This window comes from Halyomorpha halys, unplaced genomic scaffold (assembly GCF_000696795.3).
Source record: "Halyomorpha halys isolate HHAL.00 unplaced genomic scaffold, Hhal_1.1 Scaffold91.1, whole genome shotgun sequence".
NCBI classification, from domain to species: domain Eukaryota; kingdom Metazoa; phylum Arthropoda; class Insecta; order Hemiptera; family Pentatomidae; genus Halyomorpha; species Halyomorpha halys.
This window is the reverse complement of record NW_027110755.1, coordinates 1507952-1524760: the sequence shown is the minus strand read 5'-3', so window position 1 is coordinate 1524760 and position 16809 is coordinate 1507952. Positions and strand designations below refer to the sequence as shown.

At 32.9% G+C, this 16809-nt stretch overlaps 3 protein-coding genes across 4 annotated transcripts in view; 1 reads left to right on the top strand and 2 right to left on the bottom strand.

Annotated features, from left to right (window-relative positions):
- The window catches only part of LOC106677204 (mucin-2), an 18532-nt gene extending 8514 nt beyond the window's left edge, over positions 1–10018 (bottom strand). Inside the window, exons 1-4 of one of the 2 annotated variants that reach the window (XM_024359408.2) lie at positions 9901–10018; positions 3599–3749; positions 3239–3365; positions 2987–3155 (exon numbers count right to left, since the gene is read on the bottom strand). In XM_024359408.2, coding sequence (XP_024215176.1) covers positions 2987–3155; positions 3239–3365; positions 3599–3693 — 391 coding nt within the window. In that variant the 5' untranslated portion in view covers positions 3694–3749; positions 9901–10018. The remainder of the gene's footprint in view (positions 1–2986; positions 3156–3238; positions 3366–3598; positions 3750–9900) is intronic. The other variant, XM_014414976.3, reaches the window with a different exon arrangement.
- The window catches only part of LOC136796123 (piezo-type mechanosensitive ion channel component-like), a 39890-nt gene that overhangs the window by 21490 nt on the left and 1591 nt on the right, over positions 1–16809 (top strand). The window lies entirely within an intron of this gene.
- LOC136796111 (uncharacterized) overlaps positions 14928–16809 on the bottom strand; it is a 3149-nt gene continuing 1267 nt past the window's right edge. Inside the window, exons 2-3 of the mRNA XM_067048855.1 lie at positions 15647–16105; positions 14928–15436 (exon numbers count right to left, since the gene is read on the bottom strand). Of these exons, the coding sequence (XP_066904956.1) occupies positions 14928–15436; positions 15647–16105 (968 nt within the window). The remainder of the gene's footprint in view (positions 15437–15646; positions 16106–16809) is intronic.

Sequence of the window (16809 nt, the reverse complement as noted above, 5' to 3'; positions counted from 1 at the left end):
ATACATACATACATACATACACACATTTATATACAATACTAACCCTGGTAAGCATGGTTATGCAGACAGCTCTATTGTTTGAGCTTGTTTTAACTGAAGTGAGATCGCTCCTATAGTTAAATCTGTAGGATAGACATTGATAGATTATTTATGTGTGAAAAAACATTTTTTCGAATCTGTTGCACTTAGAACTCTTGGCCTGCCAAACCTCACATGTAGCTCTCATATCACCCAATAAGCTGAAAGTTGACATTTCAAAAAACTTCCTGAGTATTTCTCCAGAACAAAGGAAAAAACTATGTCCGAATTTTAACTTAGCTAGCTAGAGACGATAACTTAAAAGCCATATTTGACGGTATCTCAGATAATTATGTAATTTAGCTAAGTATAAAGAATAAACAAGAAAAAAAATATCAGTCTCTAACACATTAATGAAATAAGACGTATAGTCTTTTTATCTCATAAGTATACATTTATTTTATTATTACTCAACACCAGAGTAGGGCGAAAATTACTAAACTCAATGTTTAGTAAAAAAAATAAAAAAGTATGACTAATGACTAACTTTTCCGTCGCGACTAATATAAAATGAATTCTTATATTTTTTAGTCACTTCAAAGGACTAACGAATACATTTTTAGTAGTTATTCATGATTAATATCTTAATTGCAGTCACTGTAAACAAATTTAGAATAAAACTTTTATTAATAAAAGCAATATGGTCCATAGTGATTAAACTATTTATATTGAGCCAACGTTTCGCCCCACCTTGCAATGCTTCACCAGGGCTAAAAAAGATACAAACACTTAAGTGATTTAAACTTAATTGAACAAAGTAAATGGAAAATTAAAAAGATATACAGTGAAACGTAAAAAATAAATAAGAATAATAAAAGGTTTTAGACATTAAATGAAAATGGAAATAATAACAGATACAAAAAGAAGAAATATAAAATGCAGTACAAACTAAAATATGGAAAAAGGGGAATAAGAGTAAAAACAAGAATTAAGGAATTTTTCTTTCATTACTACACTCGGTCAATCAGCCATCTTCCAGTATGTCACAAAACTTTCATTAAATTGATTTCAGTTGTTTATTTATTAACGATTTTTTCTGTTCAACTTTCACTTAAACGTTGCTTATTATACATAAATAATTATTTCAATCAGAAAAATCCTTCTTTACAATCTTCATTCCAAAACTATAATATTTTACTAAAGTTAAATAGTCTTGGCGAAATTGAAAATTTTTTATTATTGTAAATTTTTTTTTTCATAATAAGACCAATTTCGTCTTTTCGACTCTTTGGTTATTTTATTACATTACTTTTTTGTAATCGTTTAATAAGTATCAGGAATTAGCCTTAAAAAAAAGCAAAGCTTTTTCGCAATATTATTATAGTTATTATTTATTTATTTATTTATTGATATTTACAACTGTATAAAAAATACAAGTAAATTTAATCATAATGACATAATGATATGATACAGGATATAGATAAACTACCCAGTAGTAGAACTCTAAAAACAGTTTACAATATAAGGTCACGATATACGGCCATCTTCTTTTCAGGCGCCTCGGAGGATTGCCAGGAATGGAAGAGAAAGCAAGGTTAGAAACTAGTGGGTTTGGGTGGTTAGGGAGTTTATTATGGAAGTAATAATATCGGGTTCGGGCTAGATCGGTTACACTAGGAACATTTAGGTCTTTATGGATGATTTATTTATTATTTATTACAAATTTATTGATTTTTAGTAGCTTTTAGTAAACCCACAAATTTTATAATTTCGTATTTTTTTTTTCTGCGACTCTACTTTCAGAGCTTTTACTCTAATTTCATAAGCTCTGGCCAGAGCCATCTTTAAACAGATGTGAACCCTGGAAGCTTCAGATGATAGAATTTACTGAGACTAAAATTTTAGTCATTGTTTTAATCGATGAATTTTCAGTTCTTACGTATTAACGCCTCCGCAGTTGTTTGCAAACAGCAATCTTCTTGTTCGTATTCGCAGAAAGTTATCTTTGGTTCCTTGTTGCTGATTTTTTACCCCATTTATTAGTGTTACGAAAATGTGTGTTTGGGATTTGCCAGAAACAGAACAAGATGCAATTTTATTTCTTCAGGAGCGATATATTTTACCTAAAAAAATTACATATTTCAATTCCCATGACATGAAACTATATTTTGGTTTCATACACATACATGGTTTGTTTAAACCGGTTGAGAGAATGTGGGGTAGTGCTAAATGGAGGAACAAGAGACATAGGGAGGGGGACGGCGAGGCATCATTTGAAATCTTATTTATCAGAGTTAATAAGGCGACAGCATCGGGTGAAAGAAAATAGAGACTGTTTTGAATCTATATTAAAAATTACATATCGGTCCATTTTCCACTTAATTTTGATTGCCTACTTTACATAGATAAAATGTTTTGAATTTTAAAGTGTTTTGATTTTACATAAAGTTTTTTATTCTATGATTTGTTGCAAAAACTTTAGGCGTAGATTGGCGCATTAGCAGAATTTTTGCTGCGGTGGCGTTAAGTACCAAATTTTTCTATTGATTAATGCTCAACTCTGCTCAATAAGTTAATTTTGTTTTTGTATGAATTATTTATTTGAACCATAATTTTTATTTCATAAATGACTTTTATAAGACAAATTTATTATATTATATTGTTTTTTATATTCCTTTTATAAGGATTAGAAATGTGGCTTAGTAAAAAGAAAAGCTTGTAATCTATAATGGTTCTTATTTACTACTGATTTTGTGATTCTCAGAGGCTTGTAGTAAACTCACAAATCCTATTATTTTGAATTATATTGAGTGACTTCATGAATCTCATAAGCTCTACCTAGAGCCATGTTTAACCAGATGGATCCCGGGCACTTCAAGATAGGGCACCCTCCAGATTAATGAATTTACTTCTAAGCTTGGAGAAGATTAGGTTATTAATAATAAGATGAGAAATAAAGCACTCTCACCCTCATTGCAATAGAGGCCGGTGTAGCCCGGAGTGCAGTGACAGTGGTTGGTCCTGTTGCACCTCATGAAGGGACAGTCGGCACCCGTGGGGCAGGCTGGTACGCATCGCCCTTCCATCTCCACGTAGCCTTCACAGCAAACGGTAATTGTTTTGTTGTGCATCTCCACCTTTATTGCAGGCATATTAAAGTTTTGGTTGATAATGTATCTGAACAACAGGAAACTAATATTGTTCTTGTAAACAAACCTACATGTAGTTTTACCCTATCCTTGAGTTGGACAGTGTACTTGGAGCAACGAGGTGGGACTCTGAGGCACCAAGTGTAGCTGCGGAAAGTAACTGGTTCGGTGACGTTCACTAGTACGTTCACTGGGTGTCTGTATCACAACATTATAAACTTTAAAGGTCCAGAGTACAATGTAAAACTTATAATTCATTAATTTTATGAAAATAAAAAAAACAATAAAAATAGATTAGTTATTATGAAATGAATTGGTCCATAGAACAGTCAGATATATAGAGATAGTTGAACCTTTAGATGCTGCAAATGGGAAGCTAGGACTTAGCTAATGTTACAAACGCTGATTTGGCTCTCGATAGTTATACTGACTTGACGACTCCGGTGCAGGTGTGGTCGCCGGTGGGGGCCGCGACGGCCTGAAGCCATATTATCGCTGCAAGAAGCGCTGTAAGCTGTTCCAACATCGCTCTGCAGCATCGCACCTCATCTGCTATTACCGCTTCATCACCTTCTGTAGCTCCTGCAAGTCATTTACACTATTAACACGGTGTTTTTGACATATAACTAAAAATAGAACCATTTAATGTAGATATTTTTCGCCATGGTTTTACTTTTTTTTTGCCTTTTTCATTCATCTAATAAAATGTTTATGTATATTCAAACAGTAAAAAAACCAAGAAAATCAAAGTTGCATAAATTTGATGTGAATTTTATATTCTAGCGGGAACAGTTGATAAAATATATAAGATACAAACCTAGATTGTTTTGATAGAAGTAAATATGGTCCGGTGCTCGCATCATACAACTTTTTTTACTCCCTCCCCCTCCCCTACTCATAGTTGAAACGAATCCTTGCTCGTTTCAGGACAGATATTTTTCGCTGTGGCAATAGTTCCTCGTACTAATTTTCTAAATGAGCCTGCCAATTGGCAGATTGAAAAACTCTTGTTCAAAAGTTTTCACAAAAGTACTTTTAATAATATTTCTCGTTCTAAAATTTCAAAATATTCATAAAATTTTTTTTTTCTTTTGAGGTTAGTGAGTTCCAATTTAATCAAATTTTTATTAAAATTATCACCACATGGTACAACGTTTCGGGACCACTGTCCTATATTCATGCACCTTAAACCTCATAATTTCTTTTTGTGCTTTTAATAATAATTTTATTTCATTATTAAAAATTTCATTAAATTGGAAGTCATTAACCTCAAAAGAAATTTTTTTTTTATGATTTGACTCACCAAACTTTCTATAGAGATAATCCAGTTCAAAATATTCATATATGGCAGAAATATAAAAACATAACAATTAAATAAAATATACATTGTGGGCTTACCCATTAATTCAATGCTAAATTGTTATTAAATCAATATTTAAAATACTAAACCTGCTCACTGAAGAGCTAAGTAAATGGCGGAATTTCTTACATTTTATTTTTTTTTATTATATTTTTAATTAATACCAGATCGTCTTAGTGGGCCTTAAATGGTTAATATAAAATTTAATTTTTTTTTTTTTAAATTGATAATGGATTTTGTCTCGGGCAAAACTAAATACTACATTATAAATATAAAAAATAAATAGACAAAAACAATAATTCTTAAGAAGAGAGAAAAAGAAAAGTTATAACAAAACAATGACATTTATTAATTTAATAAAATAAAAAATTTCCTTCTAATGGAAAAACAAAAGTTAATTTGAGAAACTAACGAAGAGAAACAAAATAAAATAAAATAGAAGTAATGTCAATAATTGATATATATAAAATTTATAACAGGATGTCCTGCAGCAGCCTGGGCTTCAGTCTTCGGGTTGTGGTTGGGTTTCCCAAGTTGTAACTCACTGCTTCTTTAACTGTCAGTGACTGGGAGTGGAACATTATGAAGAGTTTTTTGATCTATTCTTCTATTGATTCCGTTTGTAATTCTCAATGTAATTGGCTATTTCTTACAGACCAAGGAGCATCCACTGCGATTCTTAAGACTTTATTTTGAAATAATTGTAATTTTTTTCGATCGCAGACCTTACCATATGCTTGTTGCAATTCCAAGAACGATACCAGATTCCAATAATCTTGCCAGTTGGTGAGAACTGGAATGACTGTACTGAAAACCAAATTGAAAATCCGGAATGACTTCGACGCACTGAAAAAAATAATAAAGATGTTTTTTATAACTAATTCCAGTAATTTTTTTCCGAGTAGTAAACTGGTGGGTCTATAGCTGCTGATTTTTTTAGCCTAGACGAGGACAGGTGTAAGAAAGAGACAAGTGTAAAGAACCGAAACAACCTCTATGTGAAATATGTTGCAAGTAATACTTTCAGTGAAACTAATATTATTTTTAATTATTTAGGCTACACCACTGGAAGGAGTCCAACAATCTGTCATTAAGCAAGATTTTGTAATGTGGTATTTTCAATTTGATGTTTTGGGATAAATGTGTCTGAGTTACGCAGGCAATGATAATGTTGTTCTTTGGCCAATGGTATTGCTAGACATTCTCTTATAATTGGAATTTATACCATTACGCCTGATGGTAGCACTCTGGTTCCTTCACATTTTTGTCAACCTTTGTGTTGACTCTTGTACTATTGTATTGCTTCTCACAATACTAAGCAATTCACTTGCAACTTAGCCCTTTTATTTTCTGCTTGTTTTACTTTTATTATTAACTTTTTAATGATTTCTATGGTATCATCAACATATTTTAACACAACTAGAAGAAGAGACGTATCTTCTAAGTCAATATCGGGAGCAAATTTTAGCACGACGAAATTATATAAATTGATACTTTTCAGCTTATAAAGTAAAAGATCCATGATAGGATCTTAAGAATAGTTATAAAATAGCCGAAACGTCGATACACATCAAAGTATATCGTATGTATGACAAAGTCATACGATTTTGATGTATTGTAATAGTAACTGCATATTTGGTAATCTAATTGGCTTCATCTGTATGAATGAATAATGTTTTTATCTGTAATGAAACGTTAAGCCACCGAGATTCGATTATTGAAGAAGAATACTTAAGATATGAACTCAATTTAATTTTAATACAAATCCGATTGCCATTTTGATATTTAGTTATTTGACCATATCTTGGACCGGGCCATATTGTTGTGGCAATTGAAGAAGTGGCTCCATGTCGAGCAATATAACAAGCAGGTTTGGATTTAATAAGCCAATTTGAGGATGAGATGGGCCTGAGAGGGTTATGGAGATGGAGGAGGGCGCATCCTTTCCCACCATTGTAAATATTGCTCTTGCATCCATGCAGTTTCATTATCCAGGCTGGAAGCTCAATCGAATTTGATTATACATTTGCCTGTTGATGACAGTATGTACAAATAATAGCCATTTGTGGCTGGAAGTGGGCACAAAATACCGATGCTTTGTGTTACTCCCACATCCAAACATTTATATTTTTCAATTTAATTTTGCAGAAAACATGCTGTATTAATATAAATTTACGGATGGTAATATTTTGCCACGACTTTTTTACAAAAATCCTTTCTAGAGCATCACTAACAATAACTGGTGTTCGGGTTAAGAGGCATTGTAGATGGTAGTTGAAAAGAAGTAGAACCAAGTTATTGAAGGACGTTCTAGGAGACAAGTTTTATCCAGTAGTTTGTTGATAGTAGTTGTATATATTCTGATATAAAGTCTGAAACTTTTTAATAAAGTGTATCTTAAAGTTCTCTGGGGTCGCATTTTGTAACTAGACTAAATAACTTAACTAATCGTTAATTTTATCCCCATTTTAAAATTTTCCTATTTCTCTACATATTCAGCTCCTTCTCCCCAACTCAAGGTGTTAATTCCTTATCAATAAACTTAGATGTTCTTTGCGTCACGTGCCCTGTAATATACAACATGGAGAACTGTCATACAAACCTTAGCACTATCTACTCCAAATTCCTGGATGTCTCACTCCCTCGACATAATATCAATTGATATCTATCTCCTATTCCAGCTTCCTATCTCTACCTTCATGTAGCACATAAATATACCCTGGTGTTCGGGTTAAGAGGCATTGTAGATGTTAGTTGAAGAGAAGTAGAACCGAGTTATTGAAGGACATTCTAGGAGACATGTTTTCCCAGTAGTTTGTTGATAGTAGTTGTATATATTCTGATATAAAGTCTAAAACTTTTTAATAAAGTGTGTCTTACAGTTCTCTGCGGTCGCATTTTATAACTAGACTAAATAACTTAACTAATCGGCAGTTTTATCCCCATTTTAAAATTTTCCTATATCTCCACATATTCACCCCATTCTCCCCAACTTAACCGCAGAATAGGATACCAAAAGGGTTTTCAGGAAGTGGTTTGACGATTCGAACACAACTTAGACGTTTTAAAATAGAAAAAAATGACTTAAAATTTCAGATAGGTTATATTTTTTAGAGGAAATATTGATGCATAATTTTTTATAGATTCCCACTGTTAGAAATATTTACATTGACAATTATTTAGAGAAATGGGACATATTGTTAGGAGGTGACTCAAACCTGGCTTGGTCGTATTTGCATTTTCTGCTGTTAATTTCATATCTTATTTTCATTTGACTATGGAGCATTAGGATGAAGTATTTCCGAAGTTTATTCATTGGCTACGGTTGGTCAGAGAAAGGTAAAGGATTAAAAAAGTTCGCATAAAGTTGACATTGTGAATGATGGAGAGGGAGCAGCAACTAAAGTTGTTACCCACAAAATGAGGATTAATCAGAATTCCTAAAAAAATCACAGGAAAGGTTTTGAAGGAGGTTTATCTGGGAGGACTATATTTGATAGTATGTCTGATTGTAGATCGGAAAGGACATATTTATCGGCGTATCGCAGATTTTTGATAAAGAAAGCATCAGACATTTGTTATAATATTGAGCATATTGTGATAAACAGAACTGAAACCTTTCGAATGATCTAAAAGGATTAAGATCAATTCAGTAGAATAGACCAAGACGTACAAGCTGGCCTCAAACCATATTGGGAGGAACTGAGGAGGGAACTTTCTTCAAAGAATCTTGACAACTGGTATTATGTAATGCATTCTAGTTGTTTCCTTATTAGGTCCCAGAAGAGAGGAGGCTAGGAGGATAGAGGCCTATTTAATGATCACAACTGTGTAGTTTCATAGAAAGAAATGGAGTTTTTAAAGAGGACTTTATGAGCTTTATGTCTTGATCGTCGACTTCAATAATTAAAACCGTAAAATGTTTTACTTACACAAGAGGTGGAAGATCCCATAAGGATCTTTGATATTTATATCGGGTTAAGGAGGCTCTAATAAACATCTTTACCCAAATATTAGGTAATCATATTGGCTCAGGGAAAATTAACAATAATAATAATGCACTTAATAGTATTTTTGAAAAATAAAAATATTAATTTAACATGTCTGTCAGTAATGAGTTATTCGAAATTATTGACCTAAAATGTATAATCAATACTATTTCGTATTTTTATTTGCATTGGGAGAATGCCTAATATCGTAAATTATTATTACTAATTACAGACACCTATGATTTATAATTTTATACAAATACCTGTAGTTATAAGGAACTTGTTCTGATGAAAGGGATAGTTAATGGATATCATGAAATAGGTACAAAATCAACACTTCATTAAAATACGAGGGACTATGTAGAATTACGTTTAAACGGCTTTTGACTGTTCTCAAAAATGGAGAAGGGGTTTATTTTCATTTCTTTAAAAAACAAAAGATTGCCAAAATATTAAATAAATAAATATGGAGAACACTTCTGTAACTAGAAAAGTTGTTAGATTATTACATTTTTTTCTAGTAGGAAGAAAGATTTCGATAACTAGTTTATGAAGTACTAAGTTGACAGTGAAATTAATTCATGATTTACGCATTAATAACGGTCTTCGAAAAATTACAAATAATTTTAGTGGTTCAGTAGGTAAATCTATTTTCAACTTATTAAAAACTTACACATTCCCGAATGATTACACCACATCTATTTGATTGAAGAATTTTATTCTATTTTAAAAGATAAATTCAAAGACGTTTTACCTGAAAAACAAAAATTGTTAAGGGCAAAAAACCTTGTATTCACATTCCAATAAATATTAGAAAAAGAGTGATCACATATAATGAGGTCTATTTATTCTCAGCTTAGGTAATTAAATAAAATAAATTTTATTAGTTATTTTTGTGAGAACTTTTTTATATTAATATATTTATTTCATGTATTTTTTACTCAACGTTTTATCCTACATCTTCAGGATCAACAATCCTATCGCTGATTACACCGTTTAAAATATCTAAACAACAATTTAAATATTTTAACTAACGATGAAATCATGGATTGATATAAAAATGACGATATAATCACTGATAAGATTGTTAATTTTGAAGTTGGTGGCTGAAACGTTGATGAAACAATGTATGAAATAAAAATATTAGTATGAAGGAGTTTTCACAAAAATTCCTAATATTATAAGAAGAAAAACCTTCTAATGTGAAAAGCATTTTATAATACATTTTGATTTTGTTTTTTTGTGTATAGTATATATTCCTATTAAAGCGATATTCAGGCTGCGGGTTTGATATGGTGCGAAAGAAGATATGGTGCAATTATTAAGTAATATCTACTTAGAGAGCTATTAATATGAATTTATTATATTATAAATGAAGACTTACATACATAGAGACAGACAGGGAGTGGTAGATAGCCCAGTAGAGCACAGTGTGAGGGAGCCTACACCCTGATATCCGGCCCACTAACTGGTTAATGCTGCCCGCCAATTGTCCCTAATGGTCGCTCCGCAGGATGTCTCAGGATTCCTACCGCTCTCTAGCCGTCTTCTTAGTCATCATCTACCTTCTAGAGCAGAGGTTCCCAAACTGGGTGCAGCGGCACCCAGGGGTGCCTCAAGCGTAATCAGGGAGCGCTGCAAGCGAAAGTCTCTTTTTCAAAAAATAAAAATATCATATACAGAGTGCATTCCAACACTTACTTTGCACTGTTGTTCATATTGAACCACTCTAAGGTTAAGCTTATAGACATTGACGTTTTTAATGTTTTTTAGACAAGGGTGCCGCGAAATTTTGGTTGCCCGAGAACGATGCTAAGGCAAAAAGAATTTAGGAAACGCTGGTTTTGAAGTATTGCTCCCTAGGCACTTCAATTATTACATGGATTTATGCCTTAATTAAAGGTTTTATTTTGAATAATACATTCATCTCACCTATTAACCAGTAGCTTTTTGATTTTCTAGCGGCAGTTTTTTATTCAGTTAATACAAGAGGGACTAAGCCAATTAATTAAACATTCTATATTATATACGCTATACATACGTACTAAATACTATACTCTAATCGGTGTGATATCACCTTTCAATTGATTATAACTAGAGACCAAGTTTTGTGCAGTAAAAAACTCAAAATATGCTAAATCGTGCAGTAATAACACAAAATGTGTATGAAACACCCAAATCCTGAAATGATCAACTTTGTTGTTTAATTTATAGTATTAATACAGGGAAATCTTATCTCTCCTTATTTTAATGAAATTAAACTGGCAAAATATTCTCTACATTTATGCAAACACATATATTCCTATTATGAAGGCCAGAATGCAATATTTCAACTTCTTAAAATAACCTCAATCTTAAGTTTTAGAAAAAAATATGTAAGGTATTTCTTAGGGAGGAGTATTTAAAAATATTCTGCCAAAAAAATTTGTTTTTTCAATTCCCACTAAATTTTTTCATAGCATGTTCTTAGCTTTTTAGTTGTGTTTTTACATACGAATATACCATTGACGAAAAAAAATGGCAATTTGTCATGTAGGAAATCATTAAAAAATTTGATTGAAAATGTATTTGTATATTCATACCGATCAGACCTATTGATTTTTTGTTTAAAATAATATACATAGGTCGTATAATATAATAATATATTTAAAAAATATATATATTTCCAGTAGTCACAACAAATTCAGGCGGAAGAATAAAGGGTTAGGCAGTCTGGGAATGGAAAATATAAAAAAAATAACACTGAACGCTCTCTGTAACAAGCTTGTTCTAGAAAGACTTTTTTTAAAGATTTAATTTAACTATTCATATGTTAATTATTTCATTACTACAAATTTGTCAGGTTAAAACTACAAATTAAATAAGAAAAAAATAAATATTTGTATAATATAGGTTGGGGAAAAATAAATCCATTATTTTTCCGTGAAATTCAAGACTTTATCTTACATGTTTCGGATTGTCTGATTTGGGTCATCGCCAAGAAAGTTTTGTAATGCAAGAAAAAGATGATAATAGCTTGGTTACAGATCCGGCATTTATGGTGAATGCATCAAAGCTTCCTAACCAAGCACCCGGAGTTTCTGGCGAGTCACTATAGATGTGTGTGGCCTGGCGTTGTCTCGATGGACACGACACGTCCTCTGTTGGCCAATTCTGGCCGTTTCTGGTTAATCGCTAGCTCCAAACGTTTCAGTTGGTGACAATAAAGATCTGGATTAGGTGTTTGGCCATATGGAAACAACTCATAATAAATTATTTCTTTCCAGACCCACCAAATGCAAAGCAGAACCTTCCTGGCCGTAAGTCCTGGTTTGGACACCGTGAGCTGCTTCACCGCGCTTTGACCACGATCGTTTTTGCACAATGTTGTCGTATGTGATCCATTTCACATCCCCAATCACCATCTGTTTAAGAAATGGATCGATTTCATTCCGTTGGGTCCAAGGCTTCGCAGATAAAAATTCGATCCATCATGTTTTTTGGAGTTAATAGGCAGTGTGTGGCACCTAAACATCAAGTTTCTTTTTGAACGATCTTCTCTTTGTGCCAACGGTTTATAAATGTTTTATGGTGGATCTTTAGCTCCTGGACGATGCTAGGACTATTAACATACCGGTCAACTTCGATTATTTTCGACAACGGGCCTACCAGTGCGAGATCCGTCTTTAACATCAAAAATACCCGAACGGAATCGACGAAACAAAAATTGCGCGTAATTTGCTGTTACAGCATCGGGACCATAAACACTACTCACAATTTCAGCCACTTGGCTTGCATTTTCGCCTTTATCAAAGAAAAACTGTAAAATGTATCGAATTTTCTCTTAATTGACTTCCATCTTTAACAACCTGTAACCCACAACTGAATGGACCAAACAAAAACCACCAAATGAATTTTTTAGTGTGAAATGCCACTAACAATCTGAAATTGTATGATCGATACTTTATGAGATACCGATCGCTACAGCCATCTAGCTAAAAAATAATTGATTTATTTTTCCCCAACCTCTATGATACATTTAGCTCAAGCATTAATTTTATGCAACTAGAATGAAAATTTTGCCCTAGAAGATTTATTTATTTATTAAACGTGCAATTTTGTGCTGTATTAAATTAGTGTTATTCGAATGTCTTTTCCATGATTTGAATCTTAGTGGAGGTTTGGAGGAATCGAACAAGGGAACAAAAGTTGAAATCGCACAAAAATCCGGTCTCTCTGATTAGTACAATTCGTCATATCATCTACCTAAGACACTGTCAGTTTACATATTGACTTTTTTTTATGTACTATGTTTAAAATTATTTTGAAGTAATAATAATACAATATTCCAGCCTGGTGATCGGCTGGAGCGTCGCCATAACACTTTGTTGGAGGAGAGCGGAGAAAAATATTAAATTTCTCAACTGTATTACAAAATATATTAATTTTTCCTACTCTTTTAGGTTCGAACTTTTTACTAACTTGAGATTAATTTTGACAAATCACTACCTTGGTTTGACAAGGTTCTAACTGTTATTACTATGATTTTTAATGTTATAATTTATTATTAAAAGTTATTAACATATTGAACTACAATAGGGCACTGTTCCATAATAGTTCAACCAATGGAGCTGAAATTGATATGGGTGCTAAACAGCTCTGTTGTGAGTGGTTTCTAAGAATCCTATTTTCTAGTTTTGTTAGTGAGAATATTTTCAAATTAGGGCAACGTCTTGATAAAAATTATTTTCTTCCCTATCCAAACACAATATCTAGCCAACAAATGCTGTCAGTATGCATCTTCCGTGTTATTGCGAGTACACAAACTCCGTGTGTGTGTGTGTGTGTCAATAATGTACATGAAATTTTTCAGCGGGATCCCGATTTATGGAATTACTGAAACAGTTTGAAAGTTTTTTCTACACAATTCAGTACACGATTTGAATAAAAATAAAATAATTTTTCTTACATTTTTATTATGATTAGGAATATTTGATCGCACTACCTACATCATCTCCTTGATTTTATAAACGGCCCTCTAGATCTCCATTTTTATAATATTAAACTATAAAGTCATGATAGTATTTTTTTTTGGGGGGGGGGGAAGAATCTACCAATTTCTGCACATTCATTATATTGTTAAAAGAGGAATATATATATTCCGCAAACAAATACGAAAAATAGATTCCTATCTTTTAACTATAGTATTAAGAAAAAAAAAATCAAATTTCTTTTTATGAATATCTTAGATGAAATCACTAGAACTGTTACGTGATACTTACTGAATATTCGGCCACTTCAAAAATAATGATAATAAAATATATGTTTCAAGAATTTGACAAAGAATTAAAATTAAATAAAAAAAAAAATATGAGTGAATATGTAGACTCACATCTTCTAACGTATATGGGTGGGTCATTTAGCAAAATTATGCTGACGCGTCCAGAAAGAAAAAGAAGAGTTGGAAGACCTAGATTGCCTTGGATGGACGGGTTCATGCAGATAGTGGAGCTCTTCTTGGACTCACCAACTGGAGAACAGCTGCAAGAGAGAGATAGAGAAGAACGGGTGAGACTAATTGAGGAGGCCAAGACTCAGGGATGAGTTGTAGCACCCATGATGATGATATGGGTCATTCACATTAAGTACTTTTGTGTCCCATGATGTTTATTTCTATTTGGAATATGTGAGGACTCTGAGAGTCCCTCGTGATCACAAACGTTACTGAAGCAGGCTTCTTGCAAAAACTATACCACATTTTAATTTATTAAAATGTACTATAACATACGCACGTAATGCACATTCATTTCTCCGTGACGTCCTAACATTTGAGTCAGTTTTTCACTTTTCTACTACATCAGCTTTAAACATTTCTGTTGTTAAATGGTGAGAACATGACATTCCTACACTATCTGGAGGAACATCCCATCTTGTAAACGGGTACTTTTCCATGAAGTCGAAGCTTCTACAGATGCTAAAATCAATATTTTGTTCTATTTTTGTTGAGAATTATTGAAGTAAATGGGTTAAATAAAAACTAGCAGAGTCGATAAAACTTGAATATAATTATAAAAAGGCTCATTACATATAAACACACAACAAAACGCCTTCAGCCAATTTTGATGATCTTCAGACTTAACCGCTTCTTTATAAGTTTCGGGGGTTTCTTGATCAGCCATAATTAAGGTGGTGACAAAATCATTGAACCGCTGAGGTGGTCGGATTTTGCTCCGATCTCTAAGTCCAAGATTCGATTGTTCTTTTTCTTCTTCTGAACTAAAATAGTCTCCATCTGGGAGAATGACATCTTCTTCTTCACTCTTTGATTGTTCTTCCTCTTCGGTAGACTTCTCTTCTTTCTTGCTTTCATCATCTTCTTTAGTCTTCTTTTCTTCTTGAAGACGAATTGTCATTGAAGGAATTAGTGGCTTTTCATTGAACGTTACATTTCTTGATCTTATGATTGATTGTTTTTCGTCTAGTCCATACTCGATAGCCTCCAAAGTCGTAACCGACTAATGTTCCTTTTATTGCCTTTTTGCCCATCTTTTTCCTGAAATGCTTAGGAATGTGAACATAACATTCACAACCAATAATTTTTAAATGTCTTATGCTAGGTTTCTTCCCTGTCCATAATTCAAAAGGAGACTTTCCAGGAACGCCAGACTTAGAAGTTCTGTTTAAAATATGTACAACAGAATTTATTATTTCAGCCGATAGTGATTGTGGTACGTTACCGTGGGAATGTAGGATAGCCCTAGCTGCCTCTACAACTGTACGGTTATCCCGCTCAATAAAACCGTTAATTTCGCTGGAGTAGGGCATAATTAACAAGTGTTCAATACTGTTATTTTTCAGAACCTCTTTCATTTTGTGACAATCAAATTTTCCTCCATTGTCACTTTGGAGCGCTTTGACAGTGTGGCCAGCTTTTTGGCACTCTTTAAGAAAAATTCAAAATTTATCCAAAACATCAAATTTCTCTTTTAGGAAGAAAATATGTCGGAATCGAGAAAAATCGTCTTTGAAGAGAACATAGTATTTGTACCCTGAAAAAGATTTTTCGGAAGGTCCACACACGTCAGCATGTATGACTTCTCCTGGTACCGTTGCCCTTTTTCGAGTTCCATGTTTTAATTTGTGGGCCTTACCATAGACACATCCACAAATGCTAGGATCAGTTTTTAATTCAATACCTAATTCTCTCTTGATCACTTCTTTTGTATGTCTCTTATCTTGATGTGCAAGTTTTTCGTGATAGAGTTGCACGAGTCCCTCGTGATCACTTGCTACAACATTATTAGTCGAGAGTAAGGAATTAGGTAAATTAAGTTTATACAAACCGTCATTAATGTTCCGTTGTCCAGTCATAACGACTTCATTCTTGACAATAAATTTGCATGTTCCTGCTGATGAAATAAATTTACTCTGAGAACATCTATCGTGGGCTGCCAAAACTGAAAACAAATTTTGGTGAATGGAAGGCACCAACCATACATCCCGCAACGTTATAATTTTACCCACAGATGTATGTGATTCTACATCTCCAAAGCTTAATGTGCCAGCTTTTTGACCATTGGCTGTTACAACCTGGTGTGGTCTGTCAAAGTCTTTAATACATTTAAATAACTTTTTATTATTGCATATATGATGAGTGGCACCATTATCCACATACTAATTTATATCGTCACTTTCAGCTTGAAAAATGTGAGAAACAAAGAGAGTAAGTGTGTTACTCTGTGTAGCTTCAGGCTTCGGCGGACGCCCATCTCTTTTCCATTTTATACAATTCTTTATTAAGTGACCCTCTTTTTTACAATAATGGCAAGTAAATTTCTTTTTAGAAACTTTTTTAATGAACAAATCTCTCTTAGAAAGAGCGAGGGCCTCCTCGTAAGCCTTAGAGACATTTCTATTTGTATTACCTTCTCCAAGAGCCCTTTCGTGAGCAAACAGTTGACTCGTCAAATTTTCAACAGTTCGTTCTGACTAAGGCATCAATTGGCAACTTGACCTAAAAGAAAAATATCCTGACGGCAAGGTGTCAAGGATTTTACAAATCAGAAGTATCTCTGGCAATTTACTTTCATTATTTAATTCAATGTTGAGATTATTCCATAGATTTTTGACTTTAGAAAGATGACTTGCCATATCATCATCTGACGAATATTTTAAATTAAAGAATTGCATGCACAAGTCAAATGTTTTATCTTCGGATACGCCATCGTACAATCTGTGCAACTCAAGCCAGATTTCTCTAGTTAAATCTCATCACTTTGGTTAATGTTTCCTCCGTCATATTAGAAGTCAAAAC